Source organism: Pteropus medius, unplaced genomic scaffold, assembly GCF_902729225.1.
Source record: "Pteropus medius unplaced genomic scaffold, Ma_sr-lr_union100, whole genome shotgun sequence".
In the NCBI taxonomy this organism is placed as follows: domain Eukaryota; kingdom Metazoa; phylum Chordata; class Mammalia; order Chiroptera; family Pteropodidae; genus Pteropus; species Pteropus medius.
In genome coordinates this window covers 10,736,617-10,762,966 of record NW_024344370.1, presented here as the reverse complement: position 1 = coordinate 10,762,966, position 26,350 = coordinate 10,736,617, and the positions used below count along the sequence as shown (strand labels likewise).

Sequence of the window (26,350 nt, the reverse complement as noted above, 5' to 3'; positions counted from 1 at the left end):
TTGGTATCTGTCATTATCATTATTACTTGAAATATTTCTTGTGTCCCCTTTCTTCTGGTATTCTCATTACATGTATGTTTACACCTTTTATAATTATGCCACAGTTCTTGGATATTCTGCCCCGTCGTTTTCACTCTCTTTTCTCTTCATTTCAGTTTTGGAAGTTTCTCTTATATTTTCAAGAATACTGATTCTTTCCTCAGTCATATCCAGTCTATTACTGAGCCCATCAAAAACATTCTTTTGATTTTGATTTTTAACATTTTCTTTTTATTCTTTTTTAGAGTTTTCATCACTCTGCTGACATTACCCATCTTTTCTTGCATGTCATTTACTTTCCCATTAGAGCCCATAGCATATTAATCAATTGTTTTAAATTTCTCATCTGATCATTCCAAAATCTCTGTCATATCTGAGTCTGGATCTTATGATCTCTTTATCAAAATGTCTTTTAGTATGCCTTTAAATTTGTTAATCCAAACACGATATATTGGGTAAAAAGGAACCTGGTACTGGCTTCACTGGGTATTTTTTTTTCATAGGCCTCTGCTCTGATAAGCAGTAAATTGTCTCTAACTTCAGTTCTATGATAGCTCTAAGAAGAGTTGTTGATTTTCAGTTCTGCTATTTTTCGTATTGTGAAGACAGGTGTGTCTTGTTGCACTGGAAACAAGAAGCCTCCATTGATGACATTGTTGTAGGAGGAACTGCAAATACTAGTAGAAAGTACTTGCATTGCCTGTTTTGTTACCATATATAATGTTATTTGAAAGTGAAGTTGAATTAGTTGTAAGTGTATATTGCAAACTCTAGATAATACTAAAATTTTTTAAAAGTATAATCGATGTGCTGAGATAAAAAAGAAAATAGAATTAAATAAATGCTTGATTAAAACTAGAGAAAAATGGAAGACAATAAAGACAAGGGAAACAAATAGAAAACAAAAGGCAACAAATAGAAAACAAAAACAAATGTGATAGATATTAATCCAACTCAATCAATAATCACTTAAAATGTGAATGGACTAAATACTAAATATACCAATTAAGACAAGGCTGTCAGAGTGGATGAAAAGACAAGACTCAACTGTATGTTTTCTATAAGAAATCATTTGAAATATAAAGACATTAAAAGTAAAGGGATGTTGAAAGATATACCAAGTTAACATTAATTTTAAAATAACTTGGATTTAGCTATATAAATTACAAACAAAGCAGACCACAGAGCAAGGAAAATGACTAGGGATTATGAGGGGCATTATAGATCAATAAAGTGGTCAGTTTCCTAAGAAGACATAATACTTACTTTTTATGCATCTAACAATATTATCATAATACAAGAGGCAAAAACTGGTAGAATTGCAAGAAGAAATAGATAAATTCGCTATTGTAATTGGAGACTTCAACATTCCTCGATTAGTAATTGACACATCTAGCAGGCAGAAAATTAGAATATAGTTAAACTGATCAGCATCATCAGTTAACTGGATCTAATTGACATTTATAGAATATCCAGCAAGAGCAGAATACACATTGTTTTTAAGTTCAAATGGAAAATTTACTAAAACCACATTCCGGGTCATGATTAAATTTTTAAAAATACAAAGTAGTTTCTCAGACTACAGTGGAATTAAACTAGAAATCAATAGCAGATACCTGAAAAATCCCCAAATATTTGGAGACTAAACAGCATACTTCTAAGAGATTTTTAAAAATATTTTGAACTAAATGAAAATACAACTCATCAAAATTTGCGAGATGCAGCAAAAGCAAAGTTTAGAGAGAAATTTATAGCATTAAAATTTATTAGAAAAGATGAAAGCTCTTAAATGATTAATCAAAGATTCTACCTTAGGAAACTAGAAAAAGAAGAACAAATTAAATCCGAAGTAAGCAAAAGAAAAAATTAAAATGAATAGAAATAAATGAAAGTGAAAACAAAATCAATAGAGAAAATGAAACAAAGCTAGTTATTTGAGAATATCAATAAAACTGACAAATTTCTAGCTAGGCTAACCGAGAAAGAAAGAAAACAAAACTTACTAATATGAATAATGAAAAGGGCAATCACTACTGATCCTATGAACATTAAAAGATTAATAAAGGACTGTTATGAACTCTATGCCCACAATTTTATAACTTAGATGAAATGGACCAATTCTTTGCAAGATACAATCTACCAATAATCACACAAGGAAAAATAGCTACTCTGCACAACATTATATTAAATTGAATCAAAAATTAATAGGCTTCCAAAACAAAGTATCAGGCCCAGACAGTTTTACTAGTGAATTTTACCACACATTCAAGAAGGAAATTATGCCAATTCTATACAATCTGTCCCAGGAAATAGAAGCTGAGAGTAGTTCCTCTCATTCAATGAAGCCAGCATTACACTAATACCAAACTAAACAAAGACGTTATGAGAAAAGAAAGCTACAAATATCTCTCACGGACATAAATGCAAAAAATCTTTAACGAAATAATTAAGTGCAATAATTGTGAAAATAAATCTATACCACAACCAAATTGCATTTATTTCAGTTATACGAGACTGGTTCAACATTCAAAAATCAATGTAATCCATCGCATCATCAAAGCAGAGCAGAAAAGTATGGTCATACCAATAGATTAGAGAAAGGCCATTTGACAAAATCTGACAACACCCACTCAATGATTAAAAACTCTCAGCAAGCTAGAAATAGAAAACTTCCTTAACTTGATAAAGAACAGCTACAAAAAATTTACAGCTAACATATCTACTTAGTGGTGGGAAACTAGATGCCTCTAAGAACAGGAACAATGCTAGAATGTCTCCTCTTACCATTCCTATACAACATTGTAGTGGAAATTCTACTTAATATAAAAAACAAAACAAAACAAAACAAGAATCAACAAAAAATCTCTTGGAACTAAAGCCCAATTATTGGAAGGTTTTAGGGTTCAAGGTTAACATACAAAAGTCAATACACCTGACATTCAAAACTTACACCAAAGAGAGAGAGATTTAGTATAAATCTATATGTGTAAGATTTATATGAGGAAACCTACAAAAGTTATGAAAGAAATTAAAGATCTTAAATGGAAACACATTTCACGTTTATGGATAGGAAAACATTGTTAGAGCCTCCGTTCTTCCCAAGTTGATTTATAGATTTAATGCAATCTCAATAAAAATTCCAGCAAATTAACTCTGTGAAAATCTAAAGTTTCTATGGGAAGGCAAAAGACCCAGAATAGCTGCCACAATATTGAAAAAGAATAACAAGTTGGAGGATTGACACCAACTTTAATACTTGCTATAAAGCTATGGTACCAAGACAGTGTGATATTGATGAAAGAATGGACAGATAGATCAATGGAACAGAATGGAGAGCTCAGAAATAGACCCATATAAATATGGTCAGCTGATGTTTACAAAGGAGTAAAAGCAATCCAATGGAGTTGGCTTAGTCCGTCTTTTTCAAGAAATGTGCTAGAACAATGGTATATGCACATGCAAAAAAAAAAAAAAGTAGACACTGACATTACACCTTTAACAAAAATTAACTCAAAATAGATACAGACCTAAATGTAAAGTGCACAACTATGAAACTTCTAGAACATGAGTAGAAATCTAGTTTGACCTTGTGTTTGATGCAGATTTTTTATATACAACATCAAAAGCACAATCCATGAAAGAATAAATTGATAAGTTGGATTTTACTAAAATTAAAAATTGCTTCATTAAAGACACTGTTAGAATGAAAAAGTAAGCCACAACCTTGAAAATAATATTTGCAAGACACATCTGATAACTCACAGAACTAATCAAAACATTGAAGGAACTCTTAAAACAATAATAAGACAACATTTCAATTAAAAAGGGCAAAAGATCCGAATGGATACTTCACCAAAGAAGTTGTACAGATGATAAGCAGATGAAAAAAATCTCCACGTCATATGTCATCAGGGAAATAGAAATTAAACAATGAGATACCACTATACACTTATGGCCAAAATCCAGAACATTGACAACATCAAATGCTGTCCAGGATGTGGAGAAACAGGAACTCGCATTCATTACTGGTGGGAATGAAAATGGTACAGCCACTTTGGAAAACAGTTTGGCAGTTTCTTAAAATACTAAGCATATTCTTACTATACAACCCATCAATTATGATCGTTGGTAGTTACTCAAATGAGTTGAAAACTTATGTCCACACAAAATCCTGCACACAAATGTGTATTGCAGCCTTTTTCATAAGTGCCAAAAATTGGAAACAATTCAGATGTTCTTTAATAAGTGAATGGATAAATGAACAGGGTACATCTATACAATGGGATAGTATTTAGCCATGAAGAGAAATGAGAAAAGAATGTCACAGACATAGAGGAAACTTAAACGAATATTGCTAAGTGAAAAAAGCCAACCTGAAAGGCTATATACTATATATTTCAGCTATATGACATTCTAGAAAAGGCAAAACTATGGAGATAGATAAAAGATCGGTGGTGGTTGGGTTGTGGCTAGTGGGTTGGGAAGGGAGGGGAGTTGGGATGAATAAGAGGAGTACAGGGGTTTTTAGGGCAGTGAAACTATAACACTGAAATGGGTACATAACATGGATTTGTTAAAACCTATAGAACTGTACAATACAAAGAATAAATCCTAATGTAAACTATGGACTTTAGTCAAAAATGTACAATATAAGTTCATCAGTTACAACAAGTGTAATACACAAAATGTTAATGATAGGGGAAACTAGGCAGGGGGAAAAGGAGTATATGAGAATTCAATTTCTCTGTAAATGTAAAATAGCTCTAAAAATAAACTCCCATAAGGATGGGATAACAGAGAAAGAACAAACTATAAAAAGCTCATTTTCATATAGACACATTGAAATTGAAAAAATAAATGCTTATTTTAAGTGATTACCTTTGGGATTATTTTATTATATAGTAACAAATAATTTCATTATGCAAGTGTTAACACACCATAATAACTGGTTATGGATTTGGGTGTAGGACAGACTAAAGCGATTTTAAAACTCCTAGGTGAAGAGGAGTCAAACTAGGAGGGGGAAGAGAATAACAATAACAAACCATAAACATAATGCTTTTTCTGGTAAAATAGCCATGAAACCAAAACGTTAAATAAGTAAATGAATTTAATGCAAAGATAGCCAGAGCAGCAGATTTTGTTTGCCTCCGCTCTTCCTGCTTTTAACTGAATTAAATCTTGGTTGAGTAAATCCATTTTGTCTACACAGCCATGTGTTTAGCTAAATGTGTGAATCCCTTTCTTAGTGATTTATTTAGGAATACATTTGATGCAATATTGGCTTTATATATATGTGTATGTGTGTATATATATATGTATATATGTATATATATGCATGTACGTACATACATATATATACATACACATATATCTGAAATTTTGGGAACTTTTGTTTTTACTGACTAAACAATGTATGGGAAGAGATGGCTTCTATTCTTCTATTGTTCTGGTCTATTATTGGGTCTGCATGGAACATCTGGAACTGTTTAGCCATTTTGTAACCATAAGGAGAGCTGCCATGGACGAATCTGGCATGTTTAGTATGGAGAATCACAAAAGAACAAATCCCGATAATATTATTGAGCCACTGAATTGTTTCTAGAGCTGTTCTACTGGGGAACATGATATGTAAGATAAATTTTCCTTCTAGCTTAAGTCGATTGAGATAGGCATTTTTTTTTTTTTGTTACTTGAAACTGAAGGCATCCTACCTGGTTGCAACATCCAACAAAACAGTCAAATGGAACAGTCAATCTTGATGAAATTAATTTTACAAAACAGTCTGATGAAGACTTTAAAATGTATATTTTGAGGTTGTTTGAAGAAATAAATTTCTTCCACTTAAAAAAAGCTAGCAATTGTAACATAAAAATAGAAACAAATGAAACAGCATTTGGTTATACAAAGGAATTAATTACAAATCCCGTATCTGATTAAATATAAAGATTTAAATGCAAAGTCTACAAGTGGGATAAATTCTTGACTGGATAGAGTCGAAGTTTGAATTAATGAATAGAAAGATGTGAAAAGTTCACCTAGAAGGAGAAAAAAATTATGAAGAGCAAATAAGAGATATAGAGGACAAGTTGAGGAACTCTATCAACATAGAAGTTCCTGATGAAAAGAGTGGAGAGAAATGATAGGTGAGTAATATTTTGAATAAATAATAGCCTAGAATTCCATACCGAGTTAAACTATCATTCAAGAATGAGGACAAAATAAATTTCAAGACATGTAAAAACTAAAAACCCTTGCCCCCACACACTATTCCTAAATGAACTGTTGTTAGCAGACACACTAACAGAAAAGTAGATCTAGGAGGGAGATGGGGATAGAAGAAACAACTGCGAGCACAGATATTTATTTAATATCAGTTATGAAAGGAAGATACATTAGAAAGAAAAAGTGTTTCCGGAAAAGATGTTGCAAGGATATAATATTTCAGAACATCTGGCTAATTGGATAAAAAAAACCCCAAACACCTATGTTTAAGGGAAAAACCCTTCAAGATTACCAAGTTTGCATTAATCTGTGCATAGTGGAGTTGGGGGAAAACAGGTTTTTCCGCATTATTATTATTTGCATGTAAGTTATGATGTTTCTTTAAGCATCAGTATTACAGAAGTAAGGAATAAACATTTGATTTATAAGAAATACTTAAGGTTTTTTGAGGATGAGCTAGGATTTCCCTTTTAATTTTGGCTTATCTTAAAATATAAAGTGTTTGTTTTGACTGACTGGAACATGATATACATTCTTACCATGTAATGGCAGCAGGGCAAAGGATTGCTTTTGCTTTAGGACAGTTACATATTATAAAGAAACCAATTTTTTTTTTTTTGGTAAGAAAAAATATATATAGCAAGTAGGCAAAAAAAAAAAGAAAAAAAGAAAAGAAAGAAAAAAGCCTCTTTAATAGAATACAAAGTGCCCTAAACATAAAAGAGAAAAAATTTAAAATAGACTATATTAAAATTAAGAATTTCTGTCTATAAAAAGGAAAACACATTTAGAGTTTGAAGGCAACCTATAAAATGGGAGAAAGTATTTACAGTATTTATATCCAACAAAGAACTCAGGTATGAACTATATAGAGTGCTCTAAAAACAGAAGACATTCATTTCAGTTAAAAATTACATTGGTAAAATGACTTTAGAGACACTTAACAATAAAGGATAGATTTTTCTGGAAAAGTTCTAAAAATAAAGGAGAGTTTGTTAGCCTTCTTGGGCTTCTACAGCAAAATACTACAAACTGGGTAACTAATAAACAACAGAAATTTATTTCTGTAGGCTAGAAGTCAGGGTGCCAACATGGTCAGGGGAGGGCTTTCTTTCTGATTCATAGCTGGTGCCTTCTCACTATATCCTCCAATGGTAGACAGGGTGAGGGATCTCTGTAGGGTCTCTTTTTATAAGAACACTAATCCAGTTTATGAGGGTTCCACTTAATGACCTAAGCATCTTCCAAAATCCCCACTCCATTACACCCATCACATTGGGCATTAGTATTTCAGCATATGAATGTTTGGGGGACACAAGCATTCAGATTATAGCAGAGAGGAATTCTAGTTTCCGACTACGATGGAATAGATACAGTTCTCCGTATTCCTTCTGCTACATACTGCTAAAAACTTTTCATGTTATATATAAAATGCATATTAAGAAAACTGAAAAGTGAACTGAAGAAGGCACAGTGGCTTGGGACTTGGTTTATTGTGGTTCCATTTACTAGATGGAAAAGACAGAGCAACAAGTTGAATTCTGTTTAGGTTGCAGGAAGTTTATGTTGCCTACTAGACACACTCAAGCAGACATTTAGATAAAGGAATCATTGGCATGTAGATGGTCTTCACAGCCTTGAAAAAGGATACATTAGTCAAAGGAAAAATCAGTTGGTAGAGAATAGAATGGGTGTTGGGACTGACCCCTGAGCATTTTAACATTCAGTGATTGAGCGGAGGAGGAGGAAGGAACATTAGGGTAGGAGGGGAACTAGGATAGTATGGTGTGACAACCTGAGGGAAGAAAATACAGCATTTGTAGAAGTTGAGAGTGATCAACTAAATTGACTGTTGCTAGGAGCTCAAATAAGAACCACAAAATTGACCATGAGAGATTTGACAACATGGATGTAAGAAAAATCATTTAGACTTCACTGAGCTCTCTGTTATTTGAAGCCATAGCATTTACAATATGTCACTAAATTATGTAACATTGCATTTTCCCTTATCTTACTTCAATCTTGTTTTCCATTTTATAAATTTTTTGAGGAAAAGAACCTTTCCTTATATTTTTAGACTTCTTTGCCCTTTGCACAATGCTAAAGAGTAGGAAATTGTTAGCATATCAGGGTCTTTGCTGTTAGCTTTAACTTGGTTTTCTCTTCCTTTTTGAATCTTAGATATCATTTGTATAGTATAGTAGATTATATGCACTGTTCTCAAGTTTTTTTCCCCTTCTTGCTATTGATCTCATACTCAAGAAAGTAAGTAAAGAAAGAGAGGTTAAAATGAAACTTTTTTTTTTGCCATTATCTGTGGTAAAAATTTTGGGTAGAGAGACAAATTACAAACTAAATCTAATACATGGATTTCAGTTAGCTTTGCTCATCCATACATAATGTCAAATTTTAAATTTAAAATATACTAAATTTCAAATTAAAAATATGAAAGTCTTTCTGAAATTGCCAGTTAAATTGTAATAAATAACCAACCTTATTTTTTCTTTTTATAAAGTTATAAATCATTCCAACTTTGCAGAGATTAAAATAATAAATACCCACTGTGGACAAAAAAAAGAGTTCTATGGAACGCAAATTCACAGAGTGATCTGATCATAAATTCCTAACTGGGCAGATCGTGGTGGGTAGTCACGCCCCAAGCATATAACTTTTTAGTAAAAGGTTTATCTTTGCCTTAAGCAAGTCCTATCTATTGCTTTTGTACATTTAAGTTAACTACCTTTGAAATGCCTCTTTTCAGACCCTTCAGAAACCACCCTCAAAAGAGCACATACATAATCGTGTTAACTATCCTGTAATTCAACCCATGGATTCTCCCACCTTCATGTTATCATCCTTACGTTCCTTCCTTAATTTCAAATGCATAAAGGAACCTGCAACACTGTTATTCTCTGGAGCATTTGAGATCTTGCTTCCTGGCTACTGTCACCAGATTTGGCTCAAATAAACTCATAAAAACTCTACATATTTGGATGTTTCTTATATCGACACCATGTATACTCAGTACCCTGAATTAATAGATGTTAAACTTCTACAATAATAATTCAGGCTGTTATGTTTTTCAAACAAAATTTTACAGATTTAGTTGATCCCATTCTCTTCTTGTACTCTCCCAAGGAACTGCGATCTTCAAGATTCTGTTTTCTTCTTGTGCATACTTTTGTAAGTTTGAGATATATATTTGGCATGCTACTAAAAAAGTTTAGGTAAATGGTATAATATTATATATATCCTATCCCAATATTAATCAATATATACTATTGTAACATTTCAACTGTTATATAACTTATCCACATTGACACCTGTACTATCATTTAACTGTCATATAAGATTCCATTGTAGGAATAGATTATGATAATTATTTATTTTCCTATTAATCATTTAGGTTGTTTTCAGTTAGTCACAGCTACAATTAGTGTTGCTGTAATTAACAGGGATTCTCATGTGCAAGAATTTCTTAAGGTTCTATATTTAAAAATGGAATGGCCAGGTCAAAGACTATGCAATTCTTCTTTATTAGATATTGCCAAATTGCTCTCCATTGTCTTTGCACTTAATTTTTACTTTCATCAACAGTGTATCAGAAGTCCAGTTTGCCCTATCCTCCCAAATTCTCGATATTGTCAAATTTTAACATTTTTGCCACTGGAATGAATGAGAAACATTTCCATTTCCATGATTGCTAGCAAGATTGAATGCCTCGTTATTCCATTATTGGTCATTAGCTGTTTTTCTCCTGTGACTTTCCTATTCATGCCATTTCCCTATTTTTAAATTTTTTGACCTCTCTTATGGATGAAAAAGAGCCACATACTAAACCTAACATGCTCAGGGAGGCTTACACGGCAGGCCTTACAAACTCAGAGACCAAAAGTGACCACATAGGATGATCTGAACATAAAAATTCTTAACTAAAAGCAGGTCATGGCGGGTATTCACATCCTAGGCCTGTAGCTTCCTTGGCAAAGGTCAATCTTTACCTTAAGTGAGCTCTTCTATTGTCTTTTTTGCATCTAAGATAACATACCTTTAAAATGTCAGAGTAATCTTCTTTTCCAGACCCGCACTAGAGCAAGAGACCACAGAACCCCTCGTTGCTATCTTGTCCCCTGCATACCATCTCTGTGTGCTGTAAATGTTAATTATTAGCTGTCCTATACCCACCAATGTAAAAGAAGTCTATGTCTCTCCATTTTGCTTTTTATCCAATCCCAGAAATTTCTTCGCCTTGCTTTCTCCCGCCCCCTTAATCTACCACCAGTGAATTTCATGTAACTCCCCTTACATGTCCTCTTTTTATTCTAATATGTAAAATAAGCTGCAAAACTTTCATACTCCAGAGCATTTTCTTAATCCGTTGAGATTTTGCATCCCGGCAGTTGTCGTCAGTTTGGCTCAAATTCATAAAAAATTCTCTTCAGGTAGGTTTGGATGTTTCTTATGTTATAGATTTGTGAGAATTCTCTCAATATTCTAAATATTTAAAGTTTTACTAACATGTTGCTAATTCTCCCAATCTCTGGCTATATTTTTACTTTTTAGTGGTTTTAAACGTTTTATTTAGTTAAGCTTATCAGTCTTTTCCTCTATGCTTTGAGCTTTTGCATCTTATTTAAGAAATCCTACAATAATCCTTCAAAAGATTAGAAAATATTTATTTTCCCTATATCAAATTCAGATTTATTCTCATTGAATGAATGAAATGTATTGTGAAGAAAGTGTATGGAATTTGGTTTTAATGTGTTGAATATAGTTTTAATGTCTGGGAGGTAGAATTCAAAATTCATCAACTTTTGAGATGTCACCTGCTCCAATTTAATAATTTCAATCAAACATAAAATCAGAATTCATCTCTTTTTTCTGAAAATACAAGACAATAGTCTAATTTTAAGAAATGCCTTCGTTTTTAACTAAAACATTAAATTTAACTTACATGTTAAAGTGTTAAAAATAGTAGATTAGAAGTCTATTTTTTACCTCTAAAAGTTTCTCCATCCTGATTCATTGGCTCTCAAACTCTTCTGCCATTCCTTCTGGTTTTTAGTCTCTGAAATACACACATGCATACATACATACATACAGATTCCTTCTTCTCCCAACCTTCCATTTGTTTCATCTTTGATTTCCTGAAAGGGCCCCTGTTCACTTAGATTTATTAGGCTTCTAAAGATTGATACCACAGCTTTTTTTTTAGATGTAAATAAGGGGTTTGTTATCAACTCTACTGTGCCCATAATCTTTATTTCTTAATTAAACAGAGAAAGAAAGGAAAGCCGTAGGGGAAAGTTTTCAAAGAATAAAGGATTGACCATTATAAAAATGTTAAAGAATTTCTACTTCCACTTAAATTTATTTAAGGTTTAATTTAAATTTGTTGCATATAATTCAATTAAGAAATAATGTATGGACATTACACTAAAACATTTCTATGCTAATGGAAGTGCTATATATAGTATTAAGATGGCAAGATATTAATACAGCATTTATATTGTGAGATAAAGAAGAAATGAGGGGAAATCGATAGATTAAAATAGATGAAAAGAGTTACGTGGTTACATGGGCAATTTCACTTTGTGAAAATTCATCGGACTGAGCACTTTCATCAAATTTTAAATTTATGCACTTTTTTATATGCGTATTCTACTTTAATACAAAGTTTTAAAAAAGAGACACAGGAGATCAACCTAATGCTATATATGGATCCCGATTTCAATAAACAGAATTTTTTTAAGCCTTTAATATTTAATGCAATGAAATGTTATCTGGGATTTGCTTTAAAATAATCCAGTGGGGTGGAGGAAATAATGGGGAAAACTGGTCATGTGTTGATACTTGTTGAAACTGGATGATGGATACATTGGAGTTCATTATGTGATTTTTCTACTTTTGTATGTGTTTGAACTTCCTGTAATTCACTTAAAATATAAACACACAGGAACACGCACATATATGTAGTTAACTTTACACTTAATTCATTTCTCCCGCTAATAATTTCTCACCCTTAGTCATACTGTTTTTCTTAACTCACAGTCATTTGGAGAAGAGTAATCTGTTGGAAAATTTTCATTACTCTGTTTAGACGCAGGATGGCACTCTTTGAATAAGTAATTAGCCAAAGTTCACTTCTCACTGAATAAGCGCTTTTCCTTTACAATGCTGCTACTTCCTAGGGCAATTGATCTTAGTTGAGAGTAAAAACTTTTCAGATAGTTTATATAGATGATTACTACTCACACCTTAACTTTAGTTATCTGTATTGGCTGTGTCTATCCACAACCAGTTTTTGAAAAATTAAGGACAAGATTCACAACTACTTAAAGGATGGTTTGATGCAAAAACAGCTCTGTGCCCACTCTTCTTATTTTGGGTGTTTACAATTATTGCTATGAGATTAGCCACCTTATGTATATTAATGCAAATATATATATTTCTATGTGAATCATCTTTATTTAAAACTGAATGCTAACCACAGGACTTAGTTCTACGTTTTAAATAGCACTGAGCCAAATACTACTGATTTAAGGTCAAGATGAGGACTGTTGACTGTGGACAGATGCTTTCCCCTTTCAACCCTCAAAAAAGAATGGAAATAACTGTATTCTTGGACGTTCTCAGTCTGATTCATGCCTTCTTTTCGCCAACTATTCATGTATTCACCAGAAGAATTACACCTACTACCTCCGGTGTAGGAAGCAAAAAAAAAAAAAAAAAAAAATGAGATGAGCAATAATGTTAGCAGAAGCTTGAAACTTAAGAGGCAGTCTTCAGAAAGGTTCTCCTTCCCACCCCCTTCCCTCCGGTCCAATTCCCGTTTCTGGTTCTGGCCATCGGAAATTGACTTGGCGTTAACCACCGACTGGAATTTCAAGGCCAATTCTCCCTCCCCCACCCCAACCTCGGAAACTCTTAAACCTCTTCCTATCCTACATTCAACCGTAGAGACAGATAAATGATACAGCAGATTACACTGCTGAAGGACAACATTTGTCCTCAACTATTTTCACATTTTTTTCCTGTTTCCGATTGGTGTGCCAGACTTTGTTTGCTTGCTTAGGACATGGAAAACATATTTGGGCATTTCCCCCATAGTTTAATGCCAGAGGCTTATTCCCAGCAAATGAAAGTGAAAGTGCTACGTTGTAGTGGTGTTTTATCCTTGAAGTATGGACTGGCCGCTGGTGTGCACGGAGCGGGTGCGAGCGGGGCGAGGAGGGGGCGGGTGGGTGGGATTGCGAAGCTTGAAGAACCAGTTTTGAGGTTTTGTTTGTTTATCTTCAGATCGCAGCAGGGTTCCTGTCTCCCCCTCCCCCCTTTTGGGGGATCTGACTTCGGATTTATTTTCATTTGGGTAGTCATTGAGATTTCATTCAATGTACTGACTTAAAAAAATACACTCCACTTGTAGCTTTCCCCGGTTGCACTTAAAACACCGTCCACTCTCACCCTCATCTGGAAATAATGCAAGCTTCTCTCTATTCCCCCGCTCCCGCCTCCTCCACTCCCCCTCGCCCACCCCTTTAAAGCCCCACATAACCTGAAGTCGGTAATCAGATGGAAAATGTGCTGGTCTTAGTTACTTCAGTCTATTCTCCTTTTCGGTGGCAATTTTACTTGTGAAAGTGTATTAAAGAAAACAGGCATTTTGTGCACATGTACCTACCAAGACTTGAAATCTGCCACTGATGTAAGTTTGTTATGTTTCCTCAAAGACACTGTTCATGTGTAACTTTTAATATTTTTGTTGTGTGGACTTAAAAAGAAAACACAAGGAGAAGGATACCAGAGATCTCAACAGTGATACTAGTTCATCTAAAGTCATTCATCCTCTCCCTCCCCTTTCCTTTTTCCAAGAAACAACTGATCCAAAACCAGGCTAGAATTTCTAAAAGAGGTTAGAAGAGGAGGAGGAAGAAAGGCGGAGTAGGGTAGGGGATTGAGGTTAGAAGGGCCAGAATTTCTCATTCACAGGGTGGAAAAGTTGACATTGTCTAAGCCCTTCTGAATGGCTGGTAGTTGGTTACCCCGATTGTACCTCTACCTCCCCTCCCCCTCCACGTGACGACCCAGGACACATGCGCACCCGACGCAGCCCGGCACATCTGCAGACTGACGTCAGTGTGCTCTGCCTCCGAGGAAAAGCTGCCAAAATTTTCTCCTGCTGCAATTCAAGTTGGCTGGGGGCCGGTAGTGAGATCTAGGGCTACTTCAACAAAACTTTGCTGCCCTTCCTGCTCCTCTTGTCTTCTTTTCTCCTGATACCTTTTGATGCTCCTCACATGTTATTTGCATAGCAAAGGCACTAAGCTGTCCAGGAAGAGAGGGCACCACTTCCACCCCCAATAAGTCCTTTTTTTCCCCCTTCCTTCCTTTCTTTTTTTCTTTCCCCCCTTTTTTTAGAGGTGGGGGGCGGGAGAAAAAGGGGGTTTGCAAAGGCAGTATCTCAGGATGATAGCCTGGATATATTGAAGGCATCTCTTTTTCTGCCAAATCAGAAAGTCCGTTCTCTAAAGCCCGGGTTAGCCAGACTATAGTGTTTTATTCTGGCTGCAGAATAACTAACTGACTGCTGTGGCTTTGCAAAGGGGGGCAGAAAAAAAAAAGTTAAGAGAGGAGAGGGAGTACGTGAGTCGTCCAGTGCAATCTCTATTGTTTGAAACTTACTTTTTATCAGAATTTGAAGATGAAAACGGTAAGGAAGACTTCACAATATTCAATGAAACCGTTTTTTTAAAAAAAATTAAAACTTGTGCTTTGCTTGTCTTCCGAATAACGCGTAGAAAACTTTCTCTGTGTGTATGAGTGTGTGTGTTTTTTAATGGCAATGAGTGAGCTTGACTGAACTCATTTTACAGATAGAAATCTTTTAACTCCAGACTAGTCGGGAGGTGGTGAATTCTGGGTCTTGCAAGTATTTTATGATGCAGAAAATATACGTTTATTATACAAATGGACATGTTTTGTGAAGTATGACTTGGTTATGATTATTGTGGTCTTTTAACTCATCACCAAATAGTAATCAGGAAAGTAATAATGATGTGTATTTTAAACTGATTTCCAGTTTTCTTAAAGAAAAACTTGCATTTTATAGTTTCATGTCAGTGTCTTAAGTAGTCAGACAAGTGCATAGTTTATGCCTGGGCTCAGAGGGCAGAATTAATGTGCTAGCTGTAGCCCCGATGCTCTAGGATATGTTAAGCTCTTAATAGGCTAATCAAAGAGATGGAAGCGTGTGTTTTTGATTTACTTTTGGCCACTTGGGACGTGCTAGACTCATAACCCTCCGGAGCCTTGAATATCGGGGTATGTCTGTATATATGGTACATGGGATCAAAGTTCAGGGATTTGGGGAGGGGGGTGAGTGCTGGAGGGGTTATTGGAAAGCTGCCTTCTGATAATGTGTACTACAATTCCTGTCTTTGGTAATTTCTTTCCTTGTTGTACTAGAAGAAAAGAGAGCGAGAGAGTGAGAAAGCGCACTGAGAGGGAACAAGAGAGTGAGTTTCTTACTCTTGTTTTTATTTGAGCTGCCGGTGCAACGCGTTTGGGCCAAATGCCAACTGTCTGGGTCACACGCGTTTTATCCAAATAGATTTAGCGCTGCTGTCTGGAAATGGGCTGCTGAATGTTAACTTTAGGATCAACTCAACCAGGGCAGCTCAGACTGTTACCCTCTGTCTGGGCGAAGTGGAATTGGGTGGGGGGGGGAGCGGCGGGGTGGGGGGCGGGAAGAGGGTGGGGGTGGGGGAGGAAAGGGGTAACTGAACCATTGCGTGGAACTTTTAAAAAGACACTGGAGTGCGATTTTCAACATATTCTTTTATGCTTAAATTTCTTGGACTAATTTTCTTTGTTTTGTTTTTCTTTCTTTAGCTTATGTTGATTAGACGGAAACTCAGATGTGGGAATGACAGTTCTTAAAATTCATTGCAGGGAAAGATATGTAAAGTAAAACTTGTATAGTTGAACGAAATTGAGAAAATTAATTTTGGAGATAATTGTTTTCCTGTGTTTCACCAAAGTGGTAACTGCACTTCTGGTTTATATTAATTTAGTGTTTAAGTGCAATCATTGGTGTTTTCGATTTTTGAAGAATAGTGAATAGAAGCAAATAAACTGATTTCAAAGAAATCAAATTCATTCATTTGCCACAAGTGGCAGCAAATGAAATCTATGTTGTGGTATTAATGTTTTTGTGATTCCCAAGGGGAAAAATCTCTAACCTCAAGACTTGGAATATTTTAGTACTTTTCATGTCTGGGCCAATACGTGTGAGACTAATTCCTACTCTTGTCTACTCTTACCACTTCCTCTTCATTTCCTTAGCAACCACTAGTAGCTACTAGTGGTTTAGGATGTGTCTGTATGCCAAATCTTATCCTGTATGTGACTTTTGTGAGAGAATAGAGAGTAATATATTAAGAGAGTTAATAGCATATTCTTTGGAACATTTCTGAGGAGAAGAAGAAAAAGTAGAAGAGTTTGATAGGTCTTTTGGTTATACCAAAGGACATAGTTGATTATCAACATTTTGAGCTAACCTCAAGAGAAAAAGGTGTTTCTGTTTGTCAGGAGAGAAGTTATAATACAGATAAAGTGTATCTAACTTGCCACCTGGAAAAAAAACAGTTCGGAACTATATGTAATTTAGGGCTTGAATTTTGTAGAATAATGTTTTGTATTTTTGCTTTTGGCTCATTCACTTGTCTTGACAGATAAGTTTTGAGTGTGTTTAATTATACCTTTTTTTGGAAACCAATCTCACAAAGTTTATAAATGATCTGGGAACGTTGTACTTATAGCCCAGTGGTGTCCTTGGCAGATAGTATATGACAATAAATATTTGTTGAGAGAATAAGTGGAAAAAGAAATGAGAGGTTAATTTTCACATATAAAAATTAAATACCTGAAGGGAGCATGGTATTGTTGCTTTCTCTGTGAAAACCAGATCATCTTTAAAATAAATAACCAGAGTTAAGATGGATGAAAGAAGTTCGGAAAGATGTTATGCATGTTCTTTAGCTCCATAATAATAGTTCAGGAGAGGAAATTATTACCTTGGCTACTCCCAGATCACTTGAGTGGGAAGTAAAGATGATAGAGGAAAAAGACAAGTAAGTGCCTTTCAACCAGGGCTGACTACTTGAGGGAATTACTATAGTGCAAGTTGTCTAATCTTATTTCTGCTTAGCTAATGTAGCTTTGATCCATGGAAGCAGGTAAATGATCCCTTAACTTTACTGGCTGGTGCTTTTGTATTAGGAAAAAAGCATATGTGAAATTAAAATAAAATGGAAATTTTGATTGTTTTCCAATTTAAAATATTGTAAACCCAGTTATCATGACCTACATTCTTCACTGTTTGCTCTAAAAGACAATACAATATAGTTGATTGATTCCATCATCATTTTCATTTTCACATATTTGAGGGAAGGAGGGAAGGAGGGACATGAAACTATTTTTGAAAGAAGGCCTTTGAAAAGCGATGAGTCATGTAAGGGGGGGTGAGAGGGGGCTAATATTTGTATAGCCATTAAAGTGAAGTGTGGGGACACTTTACATCATGTGTAATCTAATTTAACCTCACTAGTATTTGGAAGGAAGGTATCATTATCACTGTTTTATAGATGAGGAAAGAGATTCAGAGTTTAAGTAACTTGGAGTCAAGCCAGTATTCAAAGCCTTTGTACTTTCCACAACATATAGTAACACTTCTGCTATACAATGTAAAAAGTTAATGCATTATGATTTCTGGATAATTATGTACTATTTTAATGTTAGTCTGAATTTTGGGAACTAGATCTAGAAAAGTCAGTGCCTATACATATTTGTTTATGATATGCAGATTAAGCTCTCCAGCAGGTGTCAGAAAATAAGTTAACCCCTTCATTTTTATTGTGAGATGTCTAACAGTGGTTAGATATGTTAGTTGTTGATGATATTAGTTGAGATTGAGCCAACTCATTTACTTAACCAAGTTTCTTCACTGGCACTGGAGGCTTGGGAAAAATAAATGGGAAGTGAGGGTGGAAGTGAGAAAAGAGAAAGAAACTCAAATTTATTGAGTGCCCGTGCGCCAGATACTGTAGCTGGTGATGGAACTAAGATTGTAGCTCGGGTTTGTTTAACTTCAAAGTCCTGCTCTTTCTGCTACTCACCAGTGTCCTCTTACTACAAGTCCTTAAATCGAATGTTATTCTATGTTACTTTTTCTGTCAATGCTGCTGGCTTACTTAGTTTGAGCATTAAGTGTTACAGGACAGTGCTGGTAATGGTAAGAATGGAGGGGTTACAAAACTGAAGAGCAGGAAATTTCTCAAAAGGGAAAAGAGGTTTTCCCTAAACCCTGCTAACTATATTGCTAAGTTAATCATTAGTTTCAGAGCCCAAGATAATAGGAAAAAAGGATGAATGATTCAGTACAAATCTATTACCATTACTAGAAATTTAACTGAAACGTATTAATTATATATTCCTCTTTAAAGGAAGATTACTTAAAAGTATAAGAGGGACTTTTTAATGTCTGACATTATTATACTAACACTTGGTTTATCTGAAAAAATTAAAACAATGAAGACTTGATCATGAAACAATTTTGGAGTTGGAGTATATATGTAAGTAGCTTGGGAATCAAGATAATTGGGTTATTTTCATTACTATTATTGAATAATGGTGTGAATTAATCTCTTTATAGATTTTTGCTTGAGAAAGGCTATATAGTACCTGCTGTCTTGCCTAAATCATTGTAGAAGTAATTTTGAGATGAAACAATTATTGTGTATAAAGTTTCTTAAAACTATTCATATTAATTAACCTATACCATTTTATGAATATCTTATTTGATACTGATTGAATGCAACTGCTATTGAATATTTAAGTTAGAGTGCCTTAAACTGGAAGTGTGATGTAATAGAGAGAATTTAGACTTTAGAGCCAAGTAGCCTTGTATATGACTCTGGGCTCTAGCTATCTGACTACTAGAAGAGATCTGCTTCTAAGCTTACATATTAGTGGGCAGGATTCAATTTCTTGCAGGCTATTGAATTGATGCCCTCAGTTCCTTGCTAGTGGTTTTCTGAAGGCTGTTCTCAGTTCCTTGCCATGTGATCCTTTCTATAAGGCAGCTTGCTTCATCAAAGTCAACAAGGGAGAGAGTCTACTAGTAAGATGGAAGTTAGAATCTTTTGTAATCTAATCATGGAAGTGACATCCCCTCTACCAGTGGGGGATAAGAGACCTTATTGGTTGGGATCAAATTATTCAAGGGAAGAGGATAATATAAGGGTGTGGATATCAAGAAGCAGGATCATTGGAGTCTGCCTGACTTAGGGCAGTAATACCTACTTCGCAAGATTGCTATGAATGTTAAAAGAAGTAACATATATTTAAAATTCTCTTTATTTTTAGTATGACCTTAAACTACCTTTCCAGGTATTATCTGTTAGTCTTCTGCATAGGAATGAAACTTACTGTTATTACTAATACTATTTTCAATTTTTTTCTTACCATTTAAACTTTGTGGAATCGATTTCTTTAATTTGTAATGATTGCCCCCAGCAATTTGACTTGTTTTTTTGACTCATCCTTCTCTGATTCAGAAGTCATCTCCCTCATCTGATCCTCTGTAACACCTCTTCATAATTTCATTATGGCATATGTCATTTCTACCTTAAATTTTTTCCTTTGTTACCTAAATTATGAGTAATGGTTGTGTCTTAATCTTTTCTGTATCCCCTTGTTATAACACCATTTTGGAAACATAGTAAGACAATATTTGTTGATTAATGAATTAGTTTTTCCAAAATTTAGCAGTTTAATAACTTGTGGTGACAGACATATGGAATTTTAAATGGTTGTGGTGGTTTTATGTGTTGTAATAACCAATATTTCTAGCACCATAGGGAATGAAATATTCCACAAAAATTAATGTTCTTGTTAACTACAAATATCTTTTTATATGCCTAGAGTGATTTTATTTTAGCCACTGCATTTTTTAACCAGTAAATATGTAAGCATTTATTAAATAGTAATACCATTATTAAGGATGTGAGATGATAATCTCTAATATATTTTATATACTTCTCTATCTTAACAGTAAATCATCTTATTAAGAGTAATTTAACCTTTTATTCCTGATTCAGACATAGTATTCTGAATATCAGATACTGAGCTATAACATAGTCACATGCACAATAAGAACTGTTAAACCTATAAGTAAGGGCTGTTTGCCTGTACTCCAAACTGTATTGATTTTGGGTTCTAAAACTACATTTTAGTTTTTCCTCCTTTTTTTGGTCACACTTCTGCTGTTAGTGAGCTTGTTTCTAGTCCCTTTGTTATTTTCTTTTAAAGTGCTGGGAAATCAGGTAGACAGGTGTGCTAGTTTTCTGTATAAAATGTGAATTCATAGACTCTGAGTGAGGTTGTAAGTTGAAGGGAAAGTACATGAGATAGAACATGAAATCTGTTGTGATACCTGAAATGAATATTTGAAATTACTTTCTTTTCATAAAATGAATTTCTTTTTCTTTCAGTTAGATTCTAGTTAGGTGAAGTTGCCTTACATATGTTTCCTATGTCATATAAGACTTCCAGATAAACTCAAGTTACTGTAAATATGGTTTAACTTTTTTAGAAGTTTAGTTTATGTTACTGCCTTGAGTGTTCAGACAGCAGCTAAATGTCACTGTGTGTTTGTAGATCAACTCTGTAAGAAAAAATGATAAGTACTTAATAAAGCAACAGATCACTCTCTGGATATGTGTTCTAAAAAGCATGTTAAGGAATGGGATCATACACTGTTTAACACTTGTATAGAATGAACTTTGATTGTGAAGTCAGTCTACTTTTTATTTTATCAAAAGAAATTTAGTCACTGTACCCACACATTATCTTCAGAGTTTTTAAAAAGAACAATTTTTATGATTTCTCTTCAGATTCCTTCTTTGATTATTCAGTAGCTCTGACATTATCCTGCTAAACATTTAGGTTTCTAACTCTTTGTTTAGTCTTGCGAATTGTATTTAGGCTATAAAAAACAACAATGGTCTAATTTAACTATAAGTTATTTTGTAGTATATGTCCTTTGGGAGGCATTTAGCAGCATAGAGTTGCCCATTCAGGATATTTTTCAGTTAACTTAAATTTTTTTTTGTTTTTCTAGGTTAAAAAATGGCCATACTTTAGTAACTAATCAGCCTAATGCTTTGCTTATGAAAATTTTACCATCATTAATTTTTTCATTTTGGATTGAGAAAATGAATCCAGATATAGAAGAAAGTACGGGATGTTGGAAAAAAGTACCTGTTAAACAGTGGACCGACTAATAACTAATTTGCTATGGTATTGACTCTCTAGCACATAGGTAGCCCTCCAAAAAATCATCCAGTTTTCTAAATTATGGAAATTTTGTGGAAGATGTTGACCTGGATTTTGAGCCTCATCATGGCTTCATCGGAATTTCATAGTGACCACCGGCTTTCATACAGTTCACAAGGTAGGATTTTTGCTTTGAAACTCACAAAAAATAATGCTATTAATCTGACAAGAAAAGATTCAGAATATTTAGTGTGGTAAACACCTTTTGGAGGATATGTAGTGATAGGAAAAAAGGGTCTACTCAATTTAGTGTTCATTTCACTTGTTCTACTAGTATTTAATATTTATATTTGTGGGTGAACTCCATGTATAGACAGTGAGGCATCAGGCAGACGTTTGGTTTTCCTTGGTAAACCTAGCTTAAAGAAGATGTGGTTAAGAAGGCAGATTGGTAATATTTAGTACACCTAAGTAAGGAAAATATGTTTAATAGTCTTCTGAATTTTTTGCCATTCTTATGATTTTTGAGATATATACATCATGTAATTAATCCATTTAACGTGTACAACTTAAATGGTTTATAATATATTCACAGAGTTGAACAATAGTGACCATTTTCATAATCCCCAAAAGAAACCCTGTACCTTCACCCCTAGCCCAAGGCAACCTCTACTCTACTCATGTCTCTAGAGATTTGCCTATTCTAGATATTTCATGTAAATGGAATCATATAATATGTGTTCACTTGTGACTGGTTACTTTAGCATGTTTTTATAATGTTAGATAATGAACTTTGGTTATGAAGGTTCATTCATGTTATAACATGTATCAGTACTACATTCCTTTTTATTGCAGAACAACATTTCATTATGTGAATATACCACATTTTACTCATTTATCAGTTGATGGACAATTGAGTAAACTTCCTCCTTTTGGCTATTATGAATAATGCTGCTATGAATATTTATGTACAAGTTTTTGTGTGGATGTGTGTTTTCATTTTCTTGGGTACATAACTAGCAGTGGGTCAGATGGTAGTTCCATGTTGAATCATTTGAGGGACGGCAGACTGTTTCACAAAGTGACTACAGTATTTTACATTTTAACTGATGACTTATGTAAAAAAAATTTCAACAAAGCTATAAAAATTCTATATAAACTCGGATAACTTACAAATATATTTTATCTGAGCTAAATTTTATTCTTTTACATATGTGTATTGTTCAGTATTTTAAATTCAGTAAAAAATACATTTCCTGTAGAATTTACCTCTTAGAATCCATGTTTTTAAAATTAAATTTAAAAAAGAATAAGTCTTTTAAAATAATTTTAAAATAATATTTTGGGGAATGAAATAATTGGAACTTAATCTTTAGATTTTAAACTTTTACTCTTCTATTTTTGCTTAATATAACATTTTTGTCCATACCTCACATGACGATGCATAGTTTTAACTGATGTTGTTGTTTATACTGCTATTTCTTGGTTCTGTTAAATTTTCTTTTCTTCCATGTGTTTTTTTCTGGATTCTCTGCCTCATGATTACAAAGAGGAATTCCTGACTTACCTAGAACACTACCAGCTAACTATTCCAATAAGGGTTGATCAAAATGGAGCTTTCCTCAGCTTTACTGTGAAAAATGATAAACACTCCAGGAGAAGACGGAGTATGGACCCTATCGATCCACAGCAGGCAGTATCTAAGTTATTTTTTAAACTTTCAGCCTATGGCAAGCACTTTCACCTAAACTTGACTCTCAACACAGATTTCGTGTCCAAACATTTTACTGTAGAATACTGGGGGAAAGATGGACCCCAGTGGAAACATGATTTTTTAGACAACTGTCATTACACAGGATACTTGCAAGATCAACGTAGTACAACTAAAGTGGCTTTAAGCAACTGTATTGGGTTGGTAAGTAGATGTTATAATTTTAAATTTCTGATGGGGAAATAAATTCACAATGTAAATGTCTTTTCTCACATTAAAAAAAAAAAATATATATATATATATACACACACAGGTGATTTAAGTAGGGAAGTTAACAGTCTAAATTTTTTGTTATTTTTGCTGCCTTTTGATAGTCTTTTTGATCATGTTTGTGTTGATTTTTCAAAGTAAGAGCAATTTTTAAAACTCTATATTATTAGTAGAAGAATGAATGAAACCTCAGGTTTAATTTTAGATTTAAGTTTTTCTGTTCAGATAAGATATCTTTTATGCATAAACAAAACTCAGTCATTAGTGAAGAGTTTAAAGTTGTGCGTGTATGTACATGTATGTATTATTTCAGGAAACCATGACATTGATTGCCTCTTTAGGTTTCTTTCTATAATATTTTTCTCTGGTAGGCAACATAGCTTCAAATTATGTACGACCTACTTATGGTTAAAAATTCTTGAAGGAAAATCTTTTATACTGATATCTCTATGAAATAATTTTTTTCTGCATTTATCTGAAGATTGATAATAAGTCTTATTTTACTTAGAAAATTGATTTCAAAAGTGTAGGGTCTATCCTGGATATTTGAGTTCATTCTAGTCTAATGGTAAATACACAGTTCAAGGTTGTGCACAGTAATGGAGAACAAAAGCATATTCCCATACTTTCTCGACTGCTTTAATCCCATTCAGGCTAATGTAGATGTTCCATTAAAGCTTCATCTGTGTAAAAGAGCACAGACATTTTTATGCTCAGGTCATACTTTCAGAAACTGTTTTTCTTCCTTATTCTATGACATTCATATCCTAATTTCTACTTCAATATAAAAAACTACATAGTTAAAATTGAGTTTAAATAAGTTCTAAATTTGAAAGAAGTATTAAGAACCATGGTTTAGGAAAATTTTCGCTATAGGTATATATAAGGATTAGCTCAGATTGGCCATTTTCTATAACTCTTAATGGGTCAAAATGATTACTAAGATTTTTAGATTTAGGTTTAATTTCTATAAATAGATACATTGAGTACATTTATCACTAGTTTCTTTATAAGCATTGTTAGGCTTTATACACAATACATTTATCTTTCTGAATAGAAATGAATTATCCAAAATAAATCTGTATTTTAAAAGTTTTCATATGTTGAAATAACACTTACTCTGTCTGAAATACGATAGGAAAATACTGTCCCTAATCATTGATCAAGCTCTTTAAGTTGGCATTGACATTAATTATGCCATTGATAATGTTAACAGGGTGGAGAAGTGAACAAATTTGAGATTTAGAGGGAAAAAAACTAATTCTGTTGTGAGATTTGAGAGAAGTGATTAGAGATAGGAAGATGAGTCAGAACATGTAAGAGATAATATAGAACTATACCAATACAATGGTATGGGAATGGAGAAGATAGAATGAATTTGAACCACGTTTTGGGGAGAAAATTTAAAGGATTGGTATCTTGTCAATTTTTCCTTCCTTGGCCTCTAATAAGACATATAGTACATAGTAGATATTTAATAATATTTTAAGAAGTTAAAATAGAATTGAACTGGGTGTGAATGAAGGAGAAAAAGTAATGGATGATAGCTGAGGTTTTAATTTTGGAAATGGGTGGTTTGTGAATTTTACAAGCTGAGAAAGGGAATGCCAATTGAATGCTGGATTGGAGAGGAAGATGAAGAGAGGGATTTTTTATATAGTAAATGTAAGGAATCTGAAGAAATAAGGGTTAAATATGTCTAGTTGGGATTTGAGAAATATACCTCTGAAACTTAAAAAAGAATTTAATTCTGGGAACAAGTTAATTTGAGGCCCATTAATTTAAGTGACAGTGAAGTTGTGAAAGATGTTGTTTGATGAGTCAAAAGTGAGAATAAGGTTGAAAATGGAAACTTTTCTAAACTAAAGGGGATAGGAGAGCGTCACCCATCTATTCTTCATTCTCACTGAGACTTCCTATTTCTTGTTCTCTTTCTCTCTACTAGTCAACACCTTTCAGTTTTACTTTGTTTCCTATTGAAACAGCATAGTTCGTATTGACTAATTTTGTTTATTTAATTAAGGTGAGGTCTGCCATGTTTGTCTACTAAAGTAACCATTTCCCCTTAACAGCTGATAAGGAATTTGTGAGCAGATACTTCACCTTCATGCTTATTTTGTATCATGTTTCATTTTAATCAAATGGAATATGTAAACAAGTTTTTTAAAAATCCTGCTCTTCAGAGTTCCATTTTAACCAATTTTAATTTTAGTTGTTCTATAAAAAATAGTTTTCAATGTAGAGATCATTGAAATCATATTTCCTTATCCATAGTTTCAGTATTACAACCCTGCACCATTCAAAGGAAAAATTTCTAACATGATAGTCTAACAGCTATTTAAAATAATGTCACATTTTAGGACCATAGCTTTCTTATTTCTTATTCAGGTCTTGTTTTTTCCAGAGTTTCTAATTTTATTTTGTTTTATTGAGAAGAAAACAGGATTTTTTTTTTTTTTTGCTCAGTGGTCAGTATTATCCAGTTCCTTGGTGTTTATATCTATTGCTTGGAATATATTCCATTCTTTTTTGGAGGCATTTTTCTTGGAGTCTAGTGGTTAATTAGTTTCTTGGGTTACTATGCATCTCTCTCATCTTGGGATTTCTTTTTTCCTAGGTGGGTTCCACATCTTCCTCTTTTTTGTGTTTACATCCTCATTTTGTTAGAGAACATCTTCAAGTAATTATCTCAAAGGTGCCTGAGAAGTAAAATTTCTGAGTCCTTGCATATTTAAAAGTGACTTTATATTGTCCTCATTTTTGATTAAT

General features: G+C 33.6%; 1 protein-coding gene across 29 annotated transcripts in view; it reads left to right on the top strand.

The window, feature by feature from the left end:
- Positions 1–26,350, top strand: part of LOC120608233 (A disintegrin and metalloproteinase with thrombospondin motifs 6) — a 289,732-nt gene that overhangs the window by 34,333 nt on the left and 229,049 nt on the right. For 8 of the 29 annotated variants that reach the window (XR_005654349.1, XR_005654350.1, XM_039870027.1 and 5 more), the window contains exons 1-3: positions 14,424–14,974; positions 21,640–21,778; positions 23,151–23,515. Coding sequence is in view for 17 of the 29 variants with exons in the window: in XM_039870027.1 (XP_039725961.1) it covers positions 21,682–21,778; positions 23,151–23,515 (462 nt within the window). In the remaining 12 variants the exon portion in view is untranslated. Of the gene's footprint in view, positions 1–14,417; positions 14,975–15,293; positions 15,586–15,729; positions 15,780–21,639; positions 21,779–23,150; positions 23,516–26,350 lie in introns of those variants that run through there. The other 21 variants (XR_005654353.1, XR_005654354.1, XM_039870029.1 and 18 more) reach the window with 14 other exon arrangements.